Source organism: Python bivittatus, unplaced genomic scaffold (assembly GCF_059951505.1).
Source record: "Python bivittatus isolate LINGU-HERP-01145 unplaced genomic scaffold, Pbiv_v1 ctg000480_np1212, whole genome shotgun sequence".
NCBI lineage: Eukaryota > Metazoa > Chordata > Lepidosauria > Squamata > Pythonidae > Python > Python bivittatus.
Window position 1 is genome coordinate 1,225,401 of NW_028277075.1, and position 27,271 is coordinate 1,252,671.

Below are 27,271 nucleotides of genomic sequence, written 5' to 3' on the forward strand. Positions count from 1 at the left end.
TTGTCTTATTGGAAGTAAAGCAAGTTCTTCCTGGTTTGTGAGAGAAGGTGCGGCTAAATTCTTGGTATTACATTGTATTGACAGGAAAAAAATCAAAACATATTGTATTTTATTTTTAGATCACAAGCACTAATTTGTTGCATAAAAAATGCAAAGCAGGAATTTGAGACCAACTTGGAAATTCTTGACCAACTGTTTTAAAAGTATGGGTGTACTTGGTGTTTCCAAAAGCTCATAATGAGCTTAATCATATGGATTGTTTATATAGTTTATCATGTATAAGTTTGTATAATTTATTATGAGAACTCTTAGCATAAAATTATCATATGTACTTCTCTTCACTGTCTTATGACATATATTTTTTAATTTTGCAAATCATATGCATGTGTGTAGAGGGTGGAACAAAATGTATTGGGAGGGAATTTTGAGAATGAAATAAGTTTGGCAACTGAACCAATTATTTAGAAGGCTGGTGAGCTCTCAATTGCTGGAGATCTTGACACAGAGGCTGAACAGCTGCTTGATGGATATACCTTAGTACAAGATACCCTGCGTCAAGCAGACAGGTGAACATAACTCACCTCAATGGTTTTATTTTTAAAGACATGGCAAATATAGTAACCTATTATTAAGCTAAGTGTATTGCTGCCTGTCTAAAAGGAATCAGACCCAGGAACAAATCAACATCTGGGGGTGATAAGGTTTTGTGATCCAAACTGAGATTTCTTAAAGTGCAGGGATTTTTGTGTCATTTTGCCACAACCAGTTAGATTCATGTCTAAAGTTTGAAACTTGCTGGGGTATAATGAAGTCCAAGAAGAAAGAAGTGGGCAAGGAACCGCACTTTCCCTCCTCTAGGATGACGAGAGAACTGTACAAGAATGTTATGCGTCTTCTCGTATCTCATGTCTTCACCATTCAGTCTTGTTCTGGATTATGGCATTCACAGAAAACATGGAACAGAAAGCGAGTTACTCAAGATTAAATATTGTTTAGAAGTTTCCTCTGATGCTATAATGCAAAACCACAAGTTTGTGAATAAGGAATATTTGGGGCATTATTTAAAGTGCTATAATAATTTATCCAATCAAAGAAAGAGGCAGAGGTATTGTAGTCTCACCTATTACTTCAGACATAGTGAAGTACAAGTATCCAAACCTTTATACATTCTGTTCAGGAAGACTACTGTCCCCTTGTGTAAAATGCTGAAAATATCAGACTAAAGTGCTGACAGTGAAAAATGCTTCAACAATGCTTTTCCTAGTAGAAGGAACTATAATTACAGATTTTTAAAAAGTTGCTTATTTTGTATCAGATAGGATTGGATCTACAACCACTCTTAAATCAGGTGTAAGTGGTCATTTACTGTCTCTTAGAGGAAAAATCCTATTTTTCTAGGCATAAAGGGCAAAGTTTGTCATTTCTGCCTTGGTTGTGCCAAGCTTAGGAAGAAGGAAATTCTTCTGATAGTTACTATTGCACTAAAGCTGATGTGTGGGTTTCGGTTGCCATCTTTATCAATACTGATATTAATTACAGAGAGCAAAAGAAAATTAAGAATTTGTGTAAAACTCTGTTTGGAATGAGTAGTGAATGCCTTATAATAGCAAATTTAAAAAATATATTATTTACACAACATTTTTCAATATCATGTATGTTGCATGTACAGTTTTATTTTGAAAATGAACTATAATTCTGTGCAATTTGAATGCATAATGTCTATAGAAGAATGGGAAGAAATAACTCAAAAGGTATGAATGACACAAAAATGCCTTTGAACCTCTCTCCCAATACTTGTACAGATATGTAAATGCCTCTGCACTGGTTCAGATATGCATGCACAAATTTGATTATAAAACATCTCATCATTCTACAACTGAATTTTGAGCAATTTCACACATTGCATTTTTGGGAGTAGTCCTAAAAGCAACCTGTGAATATGACAGCCAGGTATATGGAAACTTTATCATAGATTGAAGCTATGCATATGTAAACATGATCTTCATACATTCCACCTCATGGAAGACTGGCTTTTTGTCATGTAAAATAACCCTGTGATCTGATTCCCTTGAGAATTCTTGTATTAGAGGTTAAGTGATATGAGTCTCATGGCTCATTTATACTGAGTGCTGCAGAAAACAGACAAAGGAACATACCTATATATAACATTCTATTTGATGCCTATTATTTGCCTCCATTTTATCAGGGAGCAAGGCATTTTAGGGCAAGCTTTTTTTCTCTTTCAAATTCTCCCTCCCTTTCAAGAAGTATTTCTGTGGTTACTGCGAACTCATGTGACTGGCTTCATCCAACACATTACCTTACATTATAATGTGAATTTGTATGGATTTGGCTTAGGGTAAATCCAGCCCCTGGGATTTGTAATCCTTAGTTTATGGCTTAATATGTTGTATGGATCCAACTGTTTGTGATTTAAACAATAAAAGATGGTTTAGTGTGTGAATTGGGCAACATGGGATAAATTAAAATTTGACCTCTGGGAGGAATATTATACTGTAGCAGCTTGAGTTGGGTGCTTAGGGACTCTTACAGTGGGAACAGCCTGATTCATGAACAGAGATATTGTTAATCTGCTGGAGTATCTGTCCAATCCTCAACAATCTGTAAGTGATAATACAAGGAGTTTTCAAGTTCCTTGTGAAAAATCATATTTCCTTCTGACAGAAGTACAGGACTCTGCTCTTTGGAATTTTGCCTAATGCTTATGCATGCAAAAATATATTTAATATGGTTTGAAATTCATAAAGCCTTTCAGCCATTCAATATATTTTACTTAGCAAAGAAGATTAAAAAAATAAATTATGTACAAAGATAACTTGTGCTTCTATAAAAACTGCATTCATCAGCATTTTAATAGCATTTGAAAAGGGTTAATGTTTTTGATGAATGACAAGGAATCATCATTGTTGACTTAGAACTGACAATAGGATATGTCTGTGATTTCCATTTCATCTTTTTGTAATTCTCATGAAGCTTATAAAGTGAGGCAGTAGGGAAAACCCATGTCCTTGTGTCAGATATTATACAAGAGGAACACAGAAAGAGAAGTGGGATTTATCCCTCCTCCCTGCTGTGTTAATATCCCAAACAGACTGAGTTCTCCTTTCCGTTATAGTCTTAAATCCCCAAATATATTTTATTTGTGATATATACTAGTGATACGGGAAAAAACAGATTATGGCTCTAGTGAACTAAGAATTTAACTTAGAAATAATGGCAATATAATGGCAAAGATTCTTATTGCATTCCTGTAGATATTCTGATTTTATTTTTGTTTTTCTCCATGCAGTTGGAGATTGCTTAAAGTGAAAACTTTCAGATTAATTATTTAGTTTTAGTATAATTATTTAGTTCTTTTCCTCAAACATTTTACTGGACAAATAATGAAGTATGCAAGAGTTCCCAGGATCAGCTGACTCAAGATTGTCAAGGCTTGATGAGAGACTGAGCTTTTGGCCAAAAGGGGATTCAAGTAAGTTACGAGAGAAATGACATGTGCAAATACTCAGTGCTTTGGATCAACTCACACTGATTCAAAGCATCACATTAACTCAATAAATTGAAGGGACATGAAGAAAATGTATCTAAATTAATTCATACTGATTTGGATATTTTCCTCACATGTGCACATGCACTTTAAAGGCCTGAATTGGTCCTAATAGAATCCATTCCAATTTGAGGTTCGATTTGAATTGATTCAGATGTCTGAATCAAATTTATTTTCTGAAATAATTTAAACATTTGAATTGAATCAGACTTCACTCACACACCTCAGAAGAACATCTGCACACATTGAACCATGTTCTACAATTATCTCAATGTACATGCAGGTACTAGTTTCCAAAAGGTAGCAGACTTTTGTCCATGTTCTGCTGGCCAGTTTTCATGCAATCCACCTTTCTGGTTTTGAAACAAGATAAAACTGGGGATTGTACAATTATTGTTCAGTGCGGGTGCACATGTGCACACAAATATATATATAAACCCTCCAAATCCATAGTTCACTTGTGAAGACTTGGAAGGCATCTCAATCATACACTTTTTTTTCCAGATTATTACCTTCATAATCAGTTATTGAGCACCCAAGGTTTTAATTTTCCATTTTCCTCTAAGATTAGAGTACGCACTTACTGGTGCTAGTGCAATTTTTTTTACTTCTCAGCTTAATATTCCATATGTATTTATTCTAGTTATTATCCATTGTTCTTCACTGACTGTAGAACAATTTGATCTTTTTCAAGTACAGATATTTATCCAGTTTGCTATATTTTAAGTTCCATGATTTTTAGAATTACATGATCATAGTGCTGTATTATCATTTTCTTCCTTTTTCTTAGTAAAATTGTTGTGTCTTTAAGAAACATTTTTAAAAGATGGTAAATTACTATTGAAGACAATCACCTCAGCATCAGCAAAACTTCTCTATAAATGGAGCCTTTAAAGGGGGAAACCCAAGGTTTTTCATGCATATAAGCATGTAAGCATATGACAGCCATAGCTGAGATCCTTGAAATGAGCCAAGATAAAATCCTGAATCTACTCTCTTTTCCTCTTCTCTGAAGAACCACATGCCATGAAATGGAAAATGTACCTCCATGGCAGACATTATGTCAATTTGATACTGATGATGCTCAAACCAAAAGTGGAAGCTGAAATGGGGCACCATCCTTTAAAGCCTCATACAGAGCTGCATGACGAAGTAGAGCTGAATGAGGGTACCTGAAGAAGAAAGAGGAGGCGGTGGAACGGATGCTGAAGCTTTAGTAGTTTTGAGCTTGTGTGTTATCAAAGAAACATTTGCTTTCCTTCCAGGTAAATTGCTTCTAAGTTGATGAAGCAGGGTAGACACTGAGGTTTTGGTTAAGAAGCAAGTCGAAGTGTAAAATGTCTCCTGACATTTATAGCACAGTAGACCCAGATGACACCTCTTGGCTATACTTCTCAGTCATCTTCTCGGCACATTGGAAAGTTGACAAAAGTGAAGACGTTAAACTCTATCAGTATTGAGAAACACAAGAAAATGGCATAGAGGGTGAGCACATATATGCCCAATTTCTTATCAAGTTTCCATTTATTTAAGTGGATCCCGCCAACCTGTGGGAACATGGGGAATGAATTATTTAAGATTGAAGGCAATATATGCTATAGGCTAAAAAGAACAGTTTAAATGAGAACTTCAAAAATCATACAAGGAAATTGATTTCCATGACCTTTACAACAAGGTAAACTCTAGTCCTATAGTTTAAAATATTTGTGGGGTGGAGGAGTTATTTGAAGGCTTAGAGAGGGAAAGGAATGTTTTATGATTCACATACTTAATTGATTTTTTTTAATTAGGTGACAATCCAGCATGCTGCTTTAAGTGTTGTACAAATATCAAGAAATAAGTCTCTTGGGATGCTTCATGGATTTCAATTAAGAATTAGTATAAAAAATTGCTAAGCTATCTGAACAAACTGCCCAAGACTTGTAATTGTTGTATTATAGTCATATCTAGCTTCACTCTATTATCTCTCTCCGTTTTTATTCCTCAAACCTTAATTTTATTCCGTCCTTTTCTCTGGATACATATTGGACTTCAGTTTAGAGGAATCTGGATACCACGAACAAAGTTCACCCCCATTTTCTGTCTGTTAAATTGAGGATGTGACTGCTAAAAGTTGTCTGTTAAATCCAGGTTTTACTGGAAATGGCACTGTTTATGTCACTTAAGTAATTTCTCAAATGACGTGAATTGACAGAAGGACATAAAATCAGATTCAACAGAGACCGTATCATGTACTGTCAATCCAAGGTTTTATTTTTTATATGCTTTTTTAATGCATATATTTTTGCAAGTTTTAAAGCAATTTATTTTTCCAATCAAAGGCATTTTTGTAAGTTATTTTCACCAATGTATGTTTTTTTAATAACACAACTGATTTGTAAAGCCTGTTAAATGGATATGTTGATTAAATAATAGTAGTACATTTTGCATGACAAATATATGTGAGATGTTAAATAAGTTTCATTCCATCCCTAGGTATGTTGTGTTAATATGACTGGATACAGAAATAAATTAATACAACAGTTCACTTACAGTAAGAGCTACAGACCCCAGAAGAAGCACAACAGAATAAACTAGTCCTTTGCTGTTTATCTTAACCTATGAAAACCAGGAAAAAAAATAGATTTAAAATATTTGTCACATCTCAAGAATACAGTAACTAGTAAATGGCTGTTTCTATATAAGACAGAGGATATAAAAACAATTCTCATGATTTCAATCCCAATCAAGTCAACAGGAAATGTCTGCTCATCTGGTATCAATAGGCATTTTCTGATAAACTTCATCAAAAAAGGACTTGTTTTAAAAACAGAAGGAAACAGAGATTGAATTTTGCAAAATATTAGCTTCCAATAGGCTTCTTTCAGAGGGAAGATCTATTCAGGAATCCAAAATGCAAAGGAAACAGTTGAATACTTTTGAGGGGAGCACATTGGTTATGATAATGCTTTAACAACAGTAGAGGAAACAATGCTATCAAGTCAAAGGTAAAGAATTATACTGAAAAGCTAATGGCAGTTGGGGAGGCCTCAAGATACACAGTAACAAAACAACAAGAAACAATTAAGAGATTTTGTGAGATAGTATTGGTTCCTATTGAATGGTTCCTATATGCCCCTGAGAAATATAAAACACGTTACAGAGGCTTCTGAGATGTCTTGCCATTTTATTTCTGTGCCAGCTGTAACCTTGCCCAAGAAAGGGCTAGGTTGGAGAAACAGTTTTATGGAATTTTTGCACACAGATTTGTCTGAAGATCTCAATACTTAGGGTAGCTTTTCTGAACCTTTGCACAATTCCAATATGGCCTGACTGCAATTCCCAGCATTGCTGGCCATCATGGCCAAAGTCTAGTTGAGGATACTGGGAGCTCTTGTCCCAGCTCACAATGCATGTACTGATAATCAAGCTGGGGAAACTGTATTTCAACTAAACTGCGCCAAAATAATTGTTTTCTTCAACCATATTTGTTCTGACAAGGACTTTGATAGATTTATTTACATCTGGATACATACGTATGAGCCATAATTAACCACCATAGTCTGTAAGCCCCATGGTACTCCAAGCCCCACAAGAATGTCAAACACGTTGCTTCCAATTGTATTGGACACTGCCATGTCACCTAATCCTGAAAAATAAACATTTCACAATTCAAACCACTTTGATCCATGCAATGGATTATTTTACAACAAGCAAGAAGCAGAGAGGATAAGCTTATCCCCTCTCAAAGAAAGGCCACATCTAGAGGCAGTGAGCTTAAACTGCAGACCAAGTTGGTCAGGGATCCCTACAATAATTCTTCACAGTGCCATAAACAATTATGTTTAATTGAGGAGAAAGGCAAGTTAAGAATATACTGTACATAGGTTTAAAACCAAAGTTATGTTGTAATACTGAGATATTCAAAGAGTGGACTTCAGAAGAAGGTCATATATGATATTTGGAATCTCAACAATGTAGCTTAATAAAATTAGTTCTCTTGAGGATATTTTAGTTTGAATTCCCACAGAGGACAAGGGGCCGCTTCCAATGTTACGGAATTCTGTGAGGATTCCTGCACAAAACAACAAGCCCCTTCCAATGTTATGATTCTGTGAATTCTAATAATTTCTATATGGAATTATTATTTTTTACAAATCTCAAAATTTGACTGTCTATTGATAGAGCACCAATACAGACCCATTTAAAAGAAAAAAATGGATAAAATCTAATCTATTTTAACTCTTAAGACTGGAATAACAAGTTGATGGTGTGTTTGAGGCTGTAGCTTTAATGAATTAATCAAACCCACAAATGGATTAAATTTTGAAAGGATAAAGCAGAGATTCCTGATTAATGGAGGATAGCTCCCCAGCAAATTTTTACTTAAAAAAATATTTTTGTTTAATTATTTGAGATTTAATTAATTAAATCCACATAAGATTAATACTATGGAAATAAAAATATCCTTTGTTTCTATATTATGCATGTGTATGTTTAAAGTAGGCAACATTTTAAAAGAGCCTTACATCTTTTAAAGGATGCTCTTTTAAATTAGTGTTTGCCATCCAAAGTTTATATATGAATTTGTATTACAAATAATAGGTACAGAATAAAATATTGAGAAAGATAGTACCACCTTAAAAAAAGTATATTAACTCCTTCCTCTCTTACATATCTATACAAATATATTTTTCTACCCAATAATTTGAGATACTTTTTAGTCAGTCCAAAGAACTGTAGATAGTTTAGTTGTACTTTTGGACTGATTTGAATGGGGTAATGGGAATTGTTGATCACTGTATCTGAATCAGTTACTCAATTAACTGATTTAACTTTCACCCCTATTTAGATATATATTGCTTCTTATACTGAATTCAGTATAAGAAGCGATATATATTTCCCATAATAATCCCATAAAACCTTGTATTATTCATCTTTGCCATCAGTTTGTAATTTTAAAAAATGTATGAAAAATGTCATGAATTTTCAGGCACACACGTTCATTCAGACAATTAGCATGCACTTTCAGGCACAAAAACTGCATTTGTCTGTAAGCAGTTTCTTCCAATACACAGTATTTTCTCTCAAATGTCTCTTAATGTATGCATATTTGTATGCAATTTTTGCTAACCATTTTTGTACACGTTTTTAATGGGAGAACTAAAATGCAAAATTAAGAAGATGGCAAAAACTGAAGGATACCTACCTTCTGATTCATATACTAATGTAAGAAATTCAAATGATATTAACTTGTATTAAAGCCTGAATGAAATGAATGTGATCTTAACTAGCTTAGCCTCATCTGTACATTAGTAATGTAAGAGGTCTGCTTACTGATGTAGAAAACAAGCACAGCATTTCTCTGAAACTGATGCAGGCTTTACCTTGTCTTGCTACTATTAAGCTGGCCATGCAGTCTGGTACACTAGTTCCTGCAGCTAGGAAAGTAATGCCCATGATAACATCAGGTATCCCTAGAGTGTAACCAATCACTGTTACCTGTGCAACAAAGGAAAACAAGCTGTTGAAAACAATAGAGCATCATGACTCTTAGACCTTCTTTAACTTCTTGAGCACGTGGGTCTTAAAATGAATCAAGCTAATAAACATGACAATTTCCATGCTAAAACAAAGCAGAAACCTATAGAAAGCATAGTGATCAGTGTACATGGCTAAGACTAGTAAAATTGGAATTCAAGTCCACACTGTGCCCTGAAGTTCATGGGGTTGACTATGGATTAATCCCAATATTACATCCAAATTTGCCTCACAGGATTGACTGCTCTGAGGATTAGAGATGGCCATATATGCTGTCCTGTGTTTCTTGGAGGAGGGGAGGGATGAAAATAGGATTAATGAATGGGTACTAACTGAGTTTAATATGACACAGCTTTCCTAACATAATGCTCTGTGGATATGTTTGGACTACAATTCTAAGAATTCCTAACAGCATGACCAATAACTGGCTGGGCATTCTAGGATTTGTAGTTCCAGCATATCTGAAGGACACCAGATTGAGGAAGACTGGATTAAACACCAAATGGCAACCCATGATGCCTGACCATTGTCTTCGGTCAGAGTTTGCAGGTTTTTCAAGAATAATTTTAAACAGCTGCACGGCTTATGCAGATAAGAGATTATAATGGAATGATTCCATATCAAAGACCAATAATGAGTAATCGTGCCATCTTCAACTGAGAAAAGAAGGATCTCTACCTGGCCTTGCCTGAAACCAAAATGTGGGATTGTGGCACAAGACTTACTTTTCCTAGTTACTGAAAAACTAGCCAGATAGACCAACGTCTACCTTTGTGATTTGATTACCAAATTGTCTTAACAGGCTCCAGAAGGCTAGCGGAGTTGCAGGGCAGGATATGGCATTTTGCAGTAGCATAAGTATTTGCCAGTTATGTTAGAGAAGAGAAGGAACAAAGGATAAGAAATAAAGTGAAAAAGCAGGAGGAGGACAGGCTTAAAGTATCACAATGATTACTTTAATAAAAGACACTATTTGAATCTAATATTGCACACATCAAACTTTTCCTTTCCTTTCTTTCAGTTAGATTTAGATAGTAAAGTTCTTCATTACTGTTGCCTCTATTTTCTACCTAATTTCATAACAAATGTTATCTTAGACAAAAAAAGCATATTTTTGCACTCACTCACCAGCCACACCATAAAGTAGGAAAACAAAGCAATCCACAGTGTGGAAAAGACAAATGTCAGCATGAAAAAATTCTCCCAGCGTGGCTTGCTGCAGTTTGGGATGGTGAAAAAGAGGAGGAATATCAGTGGCCAGGTCAGGATCCATTTGACTTTGTCCATTTTTCCTTCTGGAAAACAAAAAAACAGAAAAGGGAACCAGTTTGTTGGTGTACATTACTGTACTGGTATGTGCTGCATTAGCAGAATTAAATGGAAATGAAGCCAACGTTACAGTTGTACATTTTAGTGAAGAGAAAGGTCAGAAGGAAGAAGGTCTCTTTAGAGGGAGAAAGGGACCAGAATCCTATTCCCAATTTAATGGTTTGCCTGTGGGGAGGGGGCAGCATGTCTGAATTGTGCTACGTTGACTTCTCTTGTTTCTCAGAAGAGCAGCAGTACTTGAAGCAAGGACATCTTGAAAAGCAGGCAAGATGTTGACATGATTGGGATGATATGAACATAGGAAGAAAACAGCAACTGATGCAAAACTTTCACAGCAGGACTGATGGGATTGTGATATAACCTGCATCAACTGCAGCTTTTGCAGGCTCTTCAAAGGCAGCCCTACTGAAAACAGACTGAAACACTCTAGTTAATGAACAAATATATCATCTACTTGTTAACTTCACGCATACTGAGGTCTTTCTTCCAAGAAGTGCTTCAATTTGCCATTGCTCTGAGAGCAACATTGCTCTGAACGTGGTCGATGAAGCAAGTTGTTGTATTCTTCGCATTGCTCTGTTTGCCTCCTCTGGCGTATTCAGTTGCCAATAGAGGCTGCTATGCATGCACATTACATGTGCAAAGGCTTCTTCCAGCTACTGGAAGAGTCCCAGAGCACTGACATGAAACATCTCAACAAGGCAAATAGGATAAGAAAGATAGGGTTGACCCCAGGACAGAAAAAGCTGCTTCAAGATAAATTGTGGCCACTACTTTCTACAGTCCACTGTTCAGTTTTTCTCCAGCTTCTGCATTTATGTTAACCATATTTTTTTTTTAAAGGAGCAAAATGTTTTTCATTACTAAAAACAACCACCACAACAAAGTTAAAATATGAGAAAATCAATAATAAATGGCTCTACATCCAGGAAGGAAAAACTGGGGCAATCAAGAAAGTCTCATCAGTGTACAGCTAAGAGAGTGTTCACGGCAACTTCCCACCCCCCTCCCAGCAATGATGAACAATAGACCATAACATGAGCAGAGCTTACAAAGCACTGTTTCCAGACCAGATAGCTATTACTGCACTTAGATTTGTCTAAATTGACATAAATTGGATCTAATAGAAAATACAGAAAATACAAGATCACAATGGCTTTGGTAAAATAAAAACTGATGGTTCTCTTTATATCTTTCCTAACATCAAATGTGTTTCCACCAAGGAAAGAGAGACATATTTGGGTTACAGCTGGCTTACATGTTTTCAGAAATGAAAAAGAGCACTGTTTCTTTGTCCTAGATTCCTAGGTATGATCTGAAACTTTAATACCTAGCTATGATAAATGTTCCAGGTTGTCACCTCTAACCTAAGACTACAGCATTCTATAAATTAGCAGCTAGACCAAAATTATCCAGAAAGCAGGCTGGAGTCACTTCCTAGCAAACAGAAATGTCCTAGGAAATGTCCTCATATTCTCTTCAAACTCCTAACTCTTCCTATTACTTTCCTGACTTTCCAAATCAAGCACTAAAAAAATTAGTAGAGTATTTACAAAGAAGCCATATGAATGTTTTCTCTGTGTTAACCTGTCTAGTTGGTCAACAGATTTTTAAACTTCCAATTTAGGGATGGAGATTATTTTTTAAAAAAATCCAGCAGCATCCTGATGATTCAGTTCTACCGTTCACAGACACAGAGCACTTACAGATGAACATTTAAACAAAGACACCCCTTTGCTAGAGGGAAGAACAAAAGTACAAACCTAATTTTTCTCTTTTCCAATCATGCTCTGATCAGGAGAGAATTTAAATCTTAACCCATAGCCACATTATGGCAGTAACATAGATTTCCCAGAAATATATATTTATTTTTAAGTATTTAATATCTGATATAACATCAGATCATTAGATCAGTTATTTTGAGGAAGAACTGTATGCGTTCTATATGCAGTCTGTATGCTTTTCAATAGCTGCCTTTCAAACTTTGAGAAACGCAAATACCAAAGAGTAGCTTTGTTTCAGTACTTAAGCATTCCTAATCATATCCATTTGCCTAGATCGGGGTACATGAACTGAGGCCCCTTGCCGCAAACAGCCTCTCAAAATCTTGGCTGCAGCCTCCACATAATTTGCCACGAAACGAAAATTTCTATTCTGGCAGAAGAAAAGTATTGAATACATGGGAAATAATCATCTGAATTGCATTAAATCAAAACATCCACTTGTCTAGCCTTGTCCCCACACCTGTTATAGCCTAAAGTTTAACAGCAGCTCTCCAATGTGGTCAGTGGTACAAAAACTATCAAAACTAAGGCAAAAAGTAAGGCCTTTTCTTTTTTAAAAAACAATGCTGAACATCAAATAAAAAATATTCTAGCAGTGTAAACCAGCAGCTGCATTCCTAATTTAGTCTACGACACTTTCTGAAAAACAAAGGGCAAGATATAAAAAGTTGAAATTTATCCCTCTTCCAGGGTTCTAAACAAATTGAAAAATGCAATGAAATAAAAGCCAGATACCAACAAAGCAATTTGCCAAAGTTATGTATCAACCTTCCATAATGTGCCTTGTATATTTACCTGGTGGTGAAAATGGAGACAGGACAATGTGTTCTGTTCCTTCTTCTTGGTTATCAACATGGATGGCCCCATTTTCAATATTCTCATGTCTCCCATTCTGAATCAACTGGCCATTGGAAGAATGAATTAGACGCTGGCGCTAAAATGTACAGAAAAAAGCCCAATGACTGTTAGAGCATACTGCTCCTTAAACACCTGAATGCAGGTGATTTATTTACCTGAGCTTTTAAACTCTAAGAGGCTGATATTCCCAATTAAAATACTTAAAATTTTAAACAAGTCAGTATAATAGAACCAGTCCTGTAGGCGTTCTTTAACCAACCTCAGGAGCAGTTAAATCATATTTCCTGTTCTATCCCCAAAGGTCCTACAGAAGAGCCAAGTCTGGACCATCTTCTGAAATGCCAACAAATATGAAATCATCCTTATTAGCCATGCTAATTATACTTAGTATTAATTAAATTAAATTAAATCAAATTAAATACAATTTTTGTCCTTCATCTCCTATTACTTTTTGAAGTAAGCATGCCATTCCAGGACCAAATACGTCCCTTTGCTCAATAAAAGTTGCATATTTCTGTTTTAAAGTGTTTAAAATTGATGGCCATCACCACATTTTCAGGCGGTGAAATTCACAAATTAAACGTGCATTGTGTGAAGAGGGTCAAACGTACTGAAATTAATTGGGCTTGTTAATCACAGCTAATATATTTTCCCATCAACCAGCATAATGATTTATTTCTTTATTTATGACTTCAATTTACTTATGGCTTCAATTTATAAACTGAAATATAAATAAATACATCACTCAAATTTTGAGAGCTCTGAATGCCTTACGCTATGAATTGATTACTTTAGAAACAGAACATAATAAGAATTAAATGAATAGGACTCATAAAAAGTGATTGACTAAGCTAGTCAACATTTTAATTATTTTCTCCATTGTGGACTCACCTCATTAATAATTAACCTGCTTGCCATCCGTAGTCTGGTTCTTGGCCCAAATTTGTTGGTAATCATTATTCGCAAGCCAGCTTCAGGGAAGCGATATTTCGGAGGACTGGAACAAATAATCTCATCGACCATCACCACAGAATTGCGTCCATGCTCTTGCGTTCCTCTCACTAGTGACCACAATGCCAATTAATAATTCTAATTTTCTATACTTGCTTTTGCCCACATTTGATAATAATGCCTCCTTTGGGTAACTCAGAGGGCATGTAATCTGAAGCTTCAGAAATAATAAACTATTCCATTTCTTATCTGTTGCCAAAATAGGATGCATGTCAAATAGGACATTTTGCTATATTTGCGCATTCATTTTCAGCTCTGTAGAAATATACTGGCTTTATGTGGAAATAGCTTTTCCCTTAGTCTTTGATCCTCACTCATTAATCTTCTTGCTTTATACTTCAGGAGTAATATTATTACATTGATTATATCTTACTATATATATTATGGTCTATCTGCTTACTATAGACCATATGCTGGTTACATAGTAGCTACACAGTTCCAGGGATTACAATAATGGTTACTATCAAACTAAAACCCAGTTCACTTGAGCATGTGTTAAATCAGTAAATCTTAAATTTAATCTGGATGATAGAAACAAATATAAAAATATGAATGGCTACAGCTGAGACAAACTACATTTCTTAAAATGTAATATTTCTTATTGATAATTGAATAAGCAGGTTCAATATCCTCATTTTCCTAAGAATCAAATACCTAAACTTTCACCTACATTTAGAAGTAAGCTGTCTGTTCTTATAACATGTGAAACTAGTTTAACAAAAGTTTGCTTTAATAATTTTGTGACAATGTCATTAGGTGACAGCCCCTGGATGATTATAACCAGACTACCTAAAGCTAAGTAGGGTCAGACCTGATTAGTATTTGGAAGGGAGACCTCCAAGAGATACTGGGGGCGGGGGAGGGAACCTAGAAAGAAGGCAGTAACAATGACTTCCTTATTGCTGCCCAGAAAACTACTTTATACTGTACTGACCTCTGTTCTAGACCAAGAGATCTAACATGCAGCTGTGAGTATTAGTAAAAGGAAGCAACAGTCAATGCACGTAAGCAAACAACAAATGTTACCAGCTAGAAACAGCAAGCACAGTAAGGCTGAGCAGACAGGAGACGTATGTGTTAGAATACACATTGCAATTAAATAAAATATAATATTAACTGATGGGAGGACTATATTAGCAGTTGTGCGCCAACTAAGGGACAGTGTTATTCTTTATTGCCCTAGTTACTCAGCTGTAATACTGCACATAAGCAGTTTACTTATGTTAAGAAGAAAGGAATTAGTTTGTTAAAACCAACCAACCATTAGTACATAATATTCAATTCGAAAGCACTGAAAATCTGGGGAAAATATTCATTCAAGCCAAACAATTAAAGAAGATTCCCCACAAAACCTCACACATGACAACTGCAGGTCTGTGATTTCAAAAGAAATAAAGACTGAAAAGGTAGTCAAGGAAGAGCTTAAAACTGATATTTTCTTTTGGACTATGCATCATGGCTAGAACAAAGTTTTCTGCGCATCCACCATGGCTGAGTTCTGATGGCAGGTTCCTACCTGTTGCTAATGAGATTCAGGGTTAGACTGGACAAGCAAGCAGGGAGGATCAGACTGATTTTCAGTTGTGCACAATCAATTGCCTAGTTTACACTTGCAGAGAAATGAGTGAGAAGAAATAGACTTCAGCAGCCTGAGAATGAAAACCTGTGTGCTGTCGGGGGAGGCTATCCAGTGTACAGTATATGCCATAACATAATTACTAGCACAGGAGGAAACAGACCTAAAGATTTCACCTTCCCATTTCCCCAGACCACACTTAACCAGTGCTTTTGGAATGATGCTGATTGCACTGACACCATGATTTCTAAATGAAATTACATCCGTACAGGATAAGGTCAGTACATGCAGGGATCAGAAGTATTTCTACGGCCAGCCTCTTTCAGGTTAGTTAACAATAATACCTGCCATTAAAAGATGCTCTATACTTGGTCTACCCATTTATATGCTGGAACTGATATTACATTTATGGAAAAGTTCCAAAAATACGTCTGTTTTTGCTTTAATGATTATACAATGGCTTTTGACCATGTATAATCTGACAGCAGATAACGAACTGTGGATAAAGTATGGGCATACTGGACAAATTCATCAGCCTACTGAAGAATCTGTATCATGACAAAGAAGCCATAGTTCAAATGAAATAGGGGGCAACTAAATGGTTCAAAATTGGAAATTTTATTTAACTTATCTGCAGAATATATCTTGAAAAATGCTGGATTAGAAGACAGAAATTTGAATTAAAATTGCTGGAGAAACATCAACAACCTTAATATGCTGATGATACCACTTTGATGGCTGGAAATAAGGAAAACTTAACAAAACTTTACCTTGTTGAAGATGAAGGAAAAGGATATAAAAAGCTGGTTTCCTGCTCAATATTTAAAAAAACCAAAGAGTAAGTCAATATACAATGTCAACCTAACATACAAAAAAAAGTGGTAGTTTTATCTTCCTAGACTCAGACATTCACAGGGATACTGACAGAAGCCATGAAATAAAGAGATGTTTGTTACTTTAAAGAAAGACTATGACAGATATAGAAACATATTAAAATGTAGAGACACTACACTATACTGACAACAAAGGTATGTATTATCAAGGCCATGATTTTCCCAGCTGTAACTTACTGCTGTAAAGCCAGAACATCAAAAAAGCTGAATTAAGAAAACTGATTTTTTGAACTGTGGTATGGAAAAAATAGTTGAGAACCCCTTTCCAAGGAGAAATAATTCAATACCAGAATTATTAGCATTAGACAAACAGTCATGACATAGAACTGACTGCTCACTGGAAGTACTAATAATGAAACTAAAACTTAAATACTTTGGAGCTGTAAGGCAAAGGCAAGAATCTCTGAACAAGACCTTGATGCTGGAAAAATGGAAGGAAATCGAAAATGAACCCAACAGATGACAAAGGAACTAGATACTATTATCACAAGTATGAACTTACAAGAACTCAAAGAAGCAGTTACTGATAGTCAATCCCAATGCAATGATGTCCATCTGATCATGAAGAGTAGGAAATGACTGAATGATTGAACAACAACAGGAAGACTGTCTTTCAAGGAAGAAACATGTGCTAGCCAATAGATAAGGGAAGATGAAGAAGGCTTAGAATAATTCTATAATCTATATTCGGAAGACAAAACAGAATCACATTGGTCATCAGCAAATCTATAAAATGAAAGCCTGTTTGCACTGCATTTAATCTTTGTATCATTGATCCACAGCATGCTTGTTGAAGCCTAAGACACGAGCCAGGAATTCTGAGTGTGAATTTGGCTAGACACATCCTAAACTACCTTTAGCAATGCTACTATCCTTTAACCATAGCCCTGATACTTGCTCAGTGGGAGGAGGCAAGAGAGAGCAAGAATATTCACCTCTATACGTGATTTGTTGTAGGCATTTATAAGATAATCTACGTGAAGCACTCCAAACATTTAAACCTGCCTTCTTTAACTTGATGCCCTTTAAATTCCATAATCCCAAGACAGCATGAGTCCAGGATTATGAGACCCAGGGTAGTTGAAGTCTAAGAGATCTGGAGTGGATCAGGTTGGACAGCCTGATCTTAAGGTGAAGGCATTACAGAAATATGTTTAAGTAAGATATTAAGAGGCACAGCCTTTCTCAAACTGGTATCTCTAAATTTCCCTCATTTCTAGCCACTTGGAGAACATTAGGTTAGATACATCTAGCACAGAAGGTGTGGCATGTGAGAACTATCCTAGGAGTAAGTACCACAAAATATAGCAGATAAACAAATCTTACAGACGTGGCTCAGGAGAGGATAATTAAAGGCATAGGAGCCAAGAGCCAAGAACTGTGTGCTGAAGCTCAAATGAAAACCCCTCACAAGAAGCTTGCATATTGCAAAGTAGTTTACTGATAAAACCCCTAATGGACTTCAGCCTCCCATAGAGCTCCAATATTTCATCACTGTGCAGAAGATATAGTTTCAACAGCTGAGCTTTTCCCATAGCACTGCCTGATAAAATGCCCTCTCCAGTTTTCCTTTTTCTTCTGCTCATTCTGATCTTTTTGGAACGAACTGCAACTGAAAAAAAACAGCTTGGGGTCACGAAAAAGAAATGTCATGAGATATTCGTTAGCCTTTAAGGTACCACTAAGTTATTGCTTTTGCTGCAAAAAAACAAGAGGCTAGTCCTCTGGAATGTGGACACACACTTGAGACATTTGTCCTCGATTCTATACAAGTCTGCCTTATGTATTTCATCACTGTGAGTTTCTACTGACTGGGCCAGAGCATATAAACAATTCTCACAATAAAAACAAGAGGTTTCCAGGCACTGTGCTGTTATCCTAAAAGCACAAACGTTAGTTGCAAAAATATGAGCCTTCTCTTCTTGCCCAGAAGTCTTGTCTGAAATTGGATTTTCCACCGGCTGAAGAGCTTTGTATATATGAGAGCCCTGTAACAGAAGTTTTTTTAAAAATGTTTTGTTCCTTGAAGCTCTTGAAAGCAATAAAACTTACAAGCTTCAAAGATAGCCCAGCAGTCTGTGAACCTTCCTTTTATCTGTACCCTCAAGTAATAGAATTCCTCCATCAGGATGTAGAATGTAGTCAGCAGAAAGCAAGCGTTCTTCTGTAGGAAATAATCAGACTCTGCACTCAGACAATGGAGAAAGTTAAGATGAGATCTGAGCTTCACTGACCCTGGAGAGATATTAACAGATGTCCTAAACATCCTTGCTGGAGACAACACTCAAAGCTAGATTTAGGGCTCTGATTCGGTTGACACCACTCCAAACAGCTATGGAACAGGCCAACCATGGCAGTTCAACAATCCATGGCATATTTCAGTTAACAGAAAGAAGGCATCTCTCAAATCTCGAATGGGGCAAGATAGAGATGTGGGTCTGTTCTTTGTGTACATAAAGAGCTTCATTTTGGCTGCATGTAGGCAATGCTTTTTCAAGATAGTCTAGTGCACCCTGTGGATAACAAGTACTTGTTATCCAACGGCTAGAATATTCTCCCTTGCGGGAAAACAACAAATGCATAGTGATAAAAGGCAGGAACAGATTTTTTTAGTACTTTCACTGCTTGCAAATCTCCTGACAGTTGTATGCAAGAGAAAGGTCTTATTTTTAGTTTCAGAGGAAAGCAAATCTTTTAGAATTAAAGGAGAACCAATATACACTCTTCCATATAATAGTAGTGTAAAGAAAAGTAGGAGCAGAAGCACCATTCCTTTCCTAAATGGTCAAGAATTTGACTAATTATTTGATACAAACACCAAAGTTCTTAAAATGTGAAAGTCTGCTGTCAAAGGCAAAAAAGCAAGGTTTCATCTATAACCTATATATCCTATATCCAGGTTTCTCAGCTATTGTTCTGAGATGGCAGCTTCGTTAACAAGTCCTCTCCTTTGGAAATAACATGATGCTAGAGTGCCAATTCCATTTTTTAACCCAGCACTCTTAGGATGATCCTGATGATCCTCATTCTCACATTAACTCGAATACTGGAAGAAATGTTTTTCTTTCAGTATTATTTCACACTATCATCTTACTACAGGACTTTTCAAATTCTTTGAAAACTCTCACCTGCTCATGTAGGGTACTGGACAGGCACGATGGGCCTTATAACTGCTCTGTATTAATTGAGTACATGGCCCAGAACATGTAAAATGTTATCTGACTGTTGTCCATTGCAGAGGAAGATGAGTGACCCTGGGCTGCTCGTGCTTGTCCAGCCCATTTATTAAACACGAATGCATTTCCTAGGACAGTTTAATAAATCCCAAAAAGCTGAGTTGTCAAGATGTCTCTGAAAGTAGTAGACCCTGGCCAAACCTCAAACAGCTGAAACATATACTAACATGTATATAAAGATTGTGGAAATCTGCCATCCGAGTTTGAATCACTAATAGTGAACAGTATTATTTCAAAGATCTTCTGCTCAGCTCATGTCTGCTTAGCCTTACCTTTCTGTAGCAATGGTATGGATGGATCATCACAGCTAAGGTCATAATATTCATTACCATCTTCCAGTTCGCTGTTCACAGTGTTGCCATTCCCAACATTCATACTTTTGATAGTAAAGAAGTTCTGCATCTTCACATTGTATCTAAAAGTATAAAAGAGAAAAATCCAAAGAATAGTTCATAACCCTGGCTATCTTTTCTGTTCTGTTTCTAGTGCTTACAACCCCCGGGAGCAGGTTGGACTGTGATACATCAGTTTATCAAATGCTATCTAATCTGAGCATACCTGGCTGATGACTACATTATACATTATGTTCTTCATGATCTGGCCAAAATTAAGCCCTTTTAGATCCCACTAATTTCAATGGGATATATTAAAGTGATGTTTATTTCTCTCCCACTAAAAGCAAAAGTACTTACATTTTCATTTGGATCATATTAAGAAATGAGAATATTACAAAGATATGCGAGCCAGGCAATGGGGCTGGCTACAAGGCTCTGTCCTATCTACGTTGCAAAATGTATGTGAAGGCTACTTTTAAGAAATGTGGTTTTGATTTCAATATTGTGTTTTCAAAATCTATGTTGCTGAGGGATACATGGAAGAGAGAGGCCAGATTCATGAATTCTTCAAAAGAGGGCATTATCCTTGAACCCAACACAATTTTACAGCAATACCTCTAACTCTGATTGCATGATCCCAGTGGCTGTGTATCACAGAGCAAAATACATTTGAACTATACATTGCTCCCTTATGAAATGTTTTCTAATTTGGATATAATGATTTAAGACCCTGCTGTAAAATATCTGAAAGGGGAGTTATGTTGATTATTTCTGTTGAATTGCAAATACACCACACATATAAAGACTTTATTTCTTGCAAAGGTAGCTGATTAATAGCCAGTATAAAAATTATATTCAAATTCTCCAAAGCCAAATCCATAAATGCAAGCATGCTTCATTTTGAGCCAGAGCCAATTATTTATCCTAGCTGCTTACAATGCTCTTTCAAATGTGCTATTCTGAATATGAAGAAGAAAGCAGAACATTTATGATCCACAGCCGCTTTCTGATTTTCCTCTGAAAATGACTTCTCTTGGATACATTCCATATTATTTGGCCTTATAACACAACACTGGACTTCAGTACCCATTACTTCAACCTCTACTGCCAATGGCTGTGCTGGCTAGTGATAAGGGAAGTGGCTTCCAACACATCTGGAGGGCACTAGGCAGCTAAAGGCTGTCATAAACAGTAAATGTTCTCTTTCATCTTCAATTTCAATAGCCCAAATGCAGATCCCACAAGAATGAGCCTCAGGCAATTTGTTATTGCAGACAATTCACATTTAAGCAAAAAGTCTACTAGTTGGGGAAATTAACAGCAATAAAGCAAGGAAAGTGAGTTATTCTTAGTTATCTACCAAAGTACATTGCAAGATCATGTGATTGTTAGCCACACATATTTAAAGCAGAGGAGAAGTTAAGAATACTTACTTCATGATAAGTATATAGAAGGAATACATAATGATGAGTATAAGGCTTTCCCACCTCAAATAAATAAAAGGAAGGAAATTAGTAGTATGGCTAGTGCCATTTGTGGTAGTGTTACATATTTTCTGTGGAATGTATCATTGGAACATAAGCACTATTTTCCATTTCTAGCACCTCACACGCTAAACCAAAGAAGCTGTTATGTCTGCCTGTTCTTTGTTCCTCTTCTTACTCACTCCTTCCTGCAGTAAATTGCAATCTGTCTTTCTCCCAATGCTGCATGGTGTTCTTAAATCTAATACAGTCCCTACCTTCTATCTGTGGAGGCAGTTTCCTTTCTCTACTTCTCCCCACAATTATTTCTAATCAAAAATATCACTAAGGTAGAACAAGCCCTTATACCACATCACCTAAAAATACTTAGAGAGCTATCCTGCCTTAGCTGGGAAAACAGCTGAGGGTCCACAAAAAGTGAAATAAATAAATTAGTTAAAATAAAGGTCTGCTAACAACATAAAAGCCCCCACATTTTGGAAGGGCTCTAGATCAAAACTCTGCTGATGATTTTCCATCACTGATAAGGAGAGCAAAGCAAGGCATGCCAAGAAACCATTAGAGATAGGTATGGAACTTCAGGATCCAAAACCTTTTTGCCCTATTGACACATCCATAAAACTGGTCAACTGTCTGTCTCTATCTGTCACTGATATCTAACAGGAAGAACAATATTGCTCCCCTCCTATTTTGATTACAGAAAGCAGCCAAGCTGGGGGATGTGCTGGTGGTTTTACTAAAAAGTCTCCACCCAACCCCAGGAACAGATTTGCTCTGCATGCCCAAGTTTACTTCTCTTAATCAAACAACATGAAGAAATGAAAAGAACAGCTTACCATACAATTTTCTCATCATATATAAACTAAAAAGGAGGAAAAAGAAAGAAAAAAGGAATGATTATCTAATTCAAGTGAAAAGAAATTTGGTTACATTACAGAATACAGAGGCATGCATACATATAATGTTGAGTATAGAATGGTTTCCAGGCAGAATCAACGAGGACTGTTATTCTCAGTTACTATAGATCTTTGGTCCTGAATCATTGTTCCAGTAATGAAGGCCACCTTCAGTGCCACATCAATACTGGGTGCTAGACAAAATGTATAGCATTTTTGAGGTAGGGCAAGCTTGCCAAATCTGTGAACCTCCTGATATATTAAGATTACTACTCCAGGACTTTCAAGTGAGGGGAATTGGAGGACAAGTTGGGGAAACTTGTTGTAGACAGTGATTTATATGGTAAGCAGAGCTGCAAAGTCCAGGCTGAGAGACCATGGATTAGAAAACACTGAAGAAGCATGGAATAAAGTACTTCTTGTGCACAGAAGTGTGATGAGACATCAACATTTCCTTAAAATGAAAAGCAGTATGTCATTCTTGCATTTCTCATTTTAGAGAACAAATAGCTCATTGCCCCACTCTTTTTGACTTCTGTTATGATCCAAAATTCAGTACAATATGTACTGAGAGAAAAATAGGTAGATAGCTTAATTTGGACAACAGGGAAGGTGGCATTTCTGCAGCACATTTGGTTGCCAGAAGTCAAGATCTGGCAGCTTCAGAGGCAAATAGGTGACTCATTTGGAGCGTATTATAGATTTTTATCATGAACAAAGCCAGCTCTAGAATAATTAAAACCAATAGTTCATAAGGCTAAAAGCAGCATCTAGCATCCCTGGACATCTCTCAAGAGTTCACTGCTGATTTCTTTCCCAGGTCACAAGATGGCAGGGTTAAGCAGTCATTTAAACATCCTACTAATTCCCTAATGCAGCATCATACTGCAGCTTATGGGAAATGGAAATGATTGCAAAATCTCTTCTAATATTGCTGCTTGTTGTCTGTTATCACTGCCAAATAGGACCATCAAGACCTAACAGTGAATGGGAGTTTGCCAGAGCCGCCTGTGCCCAAATTCACCTTATCTTGGAGTTGCCCTTGATAAACTCCATGAAAGAATGCAGCAGATACACTGCCCTTGCCACATCTACTGCTGGTCAGATTGATCATTTATTTTTTTATTTTTTTAATAGATTTATATAGCCTCCTATCTCAAATAAATGATTCTGGACAGCTTACAACATTAAAGTAATTAATTAAAAACATTTAAAAACAGAAAAGCGATAGCAGCTGTAAGCCACAAACAGCAATCAACATAACCAGGAGATAGTTATGTTTTAGGATGTATCTCTGAATTCTCAGATAGTATGGTAATTCTGGGAGTTGCCTTATCAACAGCTCTAAAAGGCACCAGACTAGGAGAGACTAAGGAACACATTTAAGATCCTTTGTGTGGGAATCTTTGAAGGAAGAACCTACCATACTAAGGAGGAACTTACTACCATACTATGGTAGGAAGAACCTACCATACTTAAGGAGTCCTCCCATGATGAATTCTATTGAGAACCATAATCTCAAGCTCAGCTGTTTGCAAGGAAATGGTGAAGAAAAATGACAAGACTTACCACAATAAGTGCTATTACAGACAGAGTGTAGTAGACAGAATCCCTGAACACAGACCACCAAGTGAGACGGACCACCTAGAAAAAGGATACAATTATTCCACATAGCAACCTCTACCTTAACAATGCTTTGATTTTAGATTTTTCAACCGATTCTGAAACTTCATTATAAGGAAGCAGTACTGATGAAATAAAGTGCTGGTTCATGTAGGCCAGTGTTGTCCAAACTTGGCCACTTTAAGATGAGTGGACTTCAACTTCATGCTGGCTGGGGAATTCTGGGAGTTGAAGTCCACTCATCTTAAAGTGGCCAAGTTTGGACAACACTGATGTAGGCATTCACATCCCAATACGATCTCATCACGTACTAGTTAGCATTGCTTTTAACTGAAAGGTATCCATCAAAGAAAGGAGAACATTTATATCTTTAAAAACACATTCTGAACCTGTATTTTTCTACATAATCTTGTTCCATGTCGATTTCTACAGTTTTACATTATCAGAACAAATATCACGAAGTCATATGAAATCTTCCTACTAGGTCCGATAGGACTGGCATGCTCTGTGTCCTATCAATATAACAGTGTTATTTCATGGGACCCAGGAAGTGTGTCTTCTCTGTCACCATGCCTGTCCATCAAAACAGCATCCCCCCCGGCCCCACCCATGCCAGCCTTTAGGACAGTGTTGTCCAAACTTGGCCCCTTTAAGATGAGTGGACTTCAACTCCCAGAATTCCCCAGCCAAACCTGGTTCCTTCCTCAGGCACTGGGGCAGAATGCTGCATGAGCCTATTAGAACAATGTTTATTTTGAGTTTGTTTGGATGCATTGTGTTTTTTGGAGTGTTGTTGAATTTTCTTTTTAAACTGATGTTTTTCATTCTTTGTAAACCACCCAAGATGTGAAGCCTAGAAATCAAATTAATTAATTAATCAATCAAGCTACCACACTATTTATTGAGAGGTCAGTGTGTCAGTCCATGTAAGGAAAACAAAAAATTCTTGTGGCATCATAAAGACTGGAATATTTCTTACAGTGTAGGATTTGTGGCTTGTAGCCCATATATATAAATGAGAAAGTTATGTGTCATCCTAAGTTATAAATAGAGAGAGACAATCATGCTTATGTATGGGAATGGGTACTAATCCCTGAGGCTCTGTATTATCATACAACAATTAATAACAATAACAATTAACAAGGTGTTTTCCCACCTTGACATTCAGATAACCCCTCGTACATCTGATTAAATGGACCGTACAACCCCCAAAAGTATAATACAATAAATTTGTTAGACTTCAGGGTAACACAGAGCCTTTCTTTGTTCATACCATTCCCAAAATATTAGAACAGCTTTTAGAGTGTACACAATATTTGCACCTCCTACAACCTAGGATCAATCACATGTACATTCTGTTTTATCCTCTTAGAGGAAAAAAAGTCAAATACTGGGTTGTATTATTATGCTATTGAGCAACAGAGTGAAAGAATGAAATCCAAAGGAGAGACATCAATTTATTATTTATTTGGCAGACATATGCCTTATAATTAGTTAACACCTTAATGAAGATGTAACAGAAAGGAGATTCCAACAGGAACAAGAATGGTATGTTACAAATACCTTTTGGACTGTCTTGGCTTGCTAGCAGCTATTTACACATTCTGTTAAGCCCCAATGGTTTTTGCTTGGATTTGCTTAGCACAATGTGTGAATGCAGCCATAATGATTGCTTATGGTTTAGCATGATATGGTATGCTCAATAAACCACAGTTAATCATGGTTTGGAGTAACATGCAAAGCACATTTCTGAATAACGTCAGGGGTGAAGGGTCAAATAAATAGCTAGCCTTATACAATAAATTTTAACTTCCAGGAAAAATTCCTTTAGGATTATTATCTATTTAAAAGCTCCAACAGAGAACAAACCTGTTTTAAAGAAACAAGCAACACCCCAAAGACATCAGAAAATAGTAATCATTCAGAACCTCTTCCCATCACAAAGAATACTGTTGTACAGATACAGAAAACAGGAAATTTAGGCCTTTTAACAGGAAAAGAAATGCTAAAAACTTCCTAGAAGTAAGAAAAGTTCCTAACAAGATCTTCATTCCATGGAATCAAAGGAATTACATAATGATCGTGTGGCATATTGATTAAAAGTACATTTACGTGTTACTTAGGTAGCAGTTATTCAGTTTTCAATGGGGTCACAGTAAGGGGACAGAAACAACTTTACTTAAAAGTCTTCCAGTTAAAAGTCCATATTCTGAAAGAACAAGCTTGCTGAACTATGGGTGTGGTAAACCACCTTCCACATTATTTGGAAACAGAAAATTAAGAAAATCATTGACTATAGTGATTTTTCATATGGAAATTAGAATGATAAATGACGCAGACACAGTCCTGCTAAAGTGAAGCACTTTGAAATTACAATCAATCTGTGTATTATGTCCAAAAACAGTACAAAGGCTAGGTACGGTAGTAGTCAACCACAATTAAAATATATATAAATCTATTAAAATGTTAATAACAGAATTAATACAACAAATGTATACATAAATGAATAAATAGCTAGTTACCAAAACTGTTGATAAAATAATAATTTCTCTGTTTACCAACCTTGAGCGAAGATAGAAATAACACTTATCTATCATTCTTTATTGAATAAAGGCAGTGACATTTTGGCTGGGTTTGTACTGTTGTTTATTACTGGAAACCTTTAAATTTGCCATGGAGAAAAAAAATGTTCTTTGGAACATAAAGCAAAGATTAAACATCTGTATTATTTGGATGAGTATGCTTTAGATCTACAATGTTCATAAATGTTGTACTGACAGGGGCAAAGAACATTTATTTATTTGTTTGTTTGTTTGTTTGTTTGTTTACTTGCATGCTTCTTTACTTATTTACTAGGGTTTATATGACACTCTAATCCAGGGAGACTCAGAGAGGCTTACAAAACACTCTCCAGCAGGAGGATTAAAAACAGCACATCAAAACAACCAACAGAAGAAGAAGATGAAACAACAGATTACAATTCAATAAACTGTGTCCAAAAGGAATAAGCAAACTATAACAAAGTTATGACGTTTTCGCCACAATTCCCCACCCCAAGCCCATAGGAATAGCCAGATCTTAAGGGGTTTCTAGAATACAGTATTAACAAAGAAGGACCTGGTTTAATCTCAGGGGAGGGGAGATGAAAAGTCTCATCC

General features: G+C 36.2%; 1 protein-coding gene across 1 annotated transcript in view; it reads right to left on the minus strand.

The window, feature by feature from the left end:
- Positions 1-4,962: 4,962 nt before the first annotated feature.
- The window catches only part of SLC24A4 (solute carrier family 24 member 4), a 98,285-nt gene continuing 75,976 nt past the window's right edge, over positions 4,963-27,271 (minus strand). Inside the window, exons 7-17 of the mRNA XM_007422544.2 lie at positions 24,060-24,134; positions 22,431-22,456; positions 21,544-21,597; positions 20,048-20,190; positions 13,951-14,120; positions 12,997-13,135; positions 10,217-10,383; positions 8,935-9,049; positions 7,084-7,196; positions 6,101-6,166; positions 4,963-5,115 (exon numbers count right to left, since the gene is read on the minus strand). Coding sequence (XP_007422606.2) covers positions 4,963-5,115; positions 6,101-6,166; positions 7,084-7,196; positions 8,935-9,049; positions 10,217-10,383; positions 12,997-13,135; positions 13,951-14,120; positions 20,048-20,190; positions 21,544-21,597; positions 22,431-22,456; positions 24,060-24,134 — 1,221 coding nt within the window. The remainder of the gene's footprint in view (positions 5,116-6,100; positions 6,167-7,083; positions 7,197-8,934; positions 9,050-10,216; positions 10,384-12,996; positions 13,136-13,950; positions 14,121-20,047; positions 20,191-21,543; positions 21,598-22,430; positions 22,457-24,059; positions 24,135-27,271) is intronic.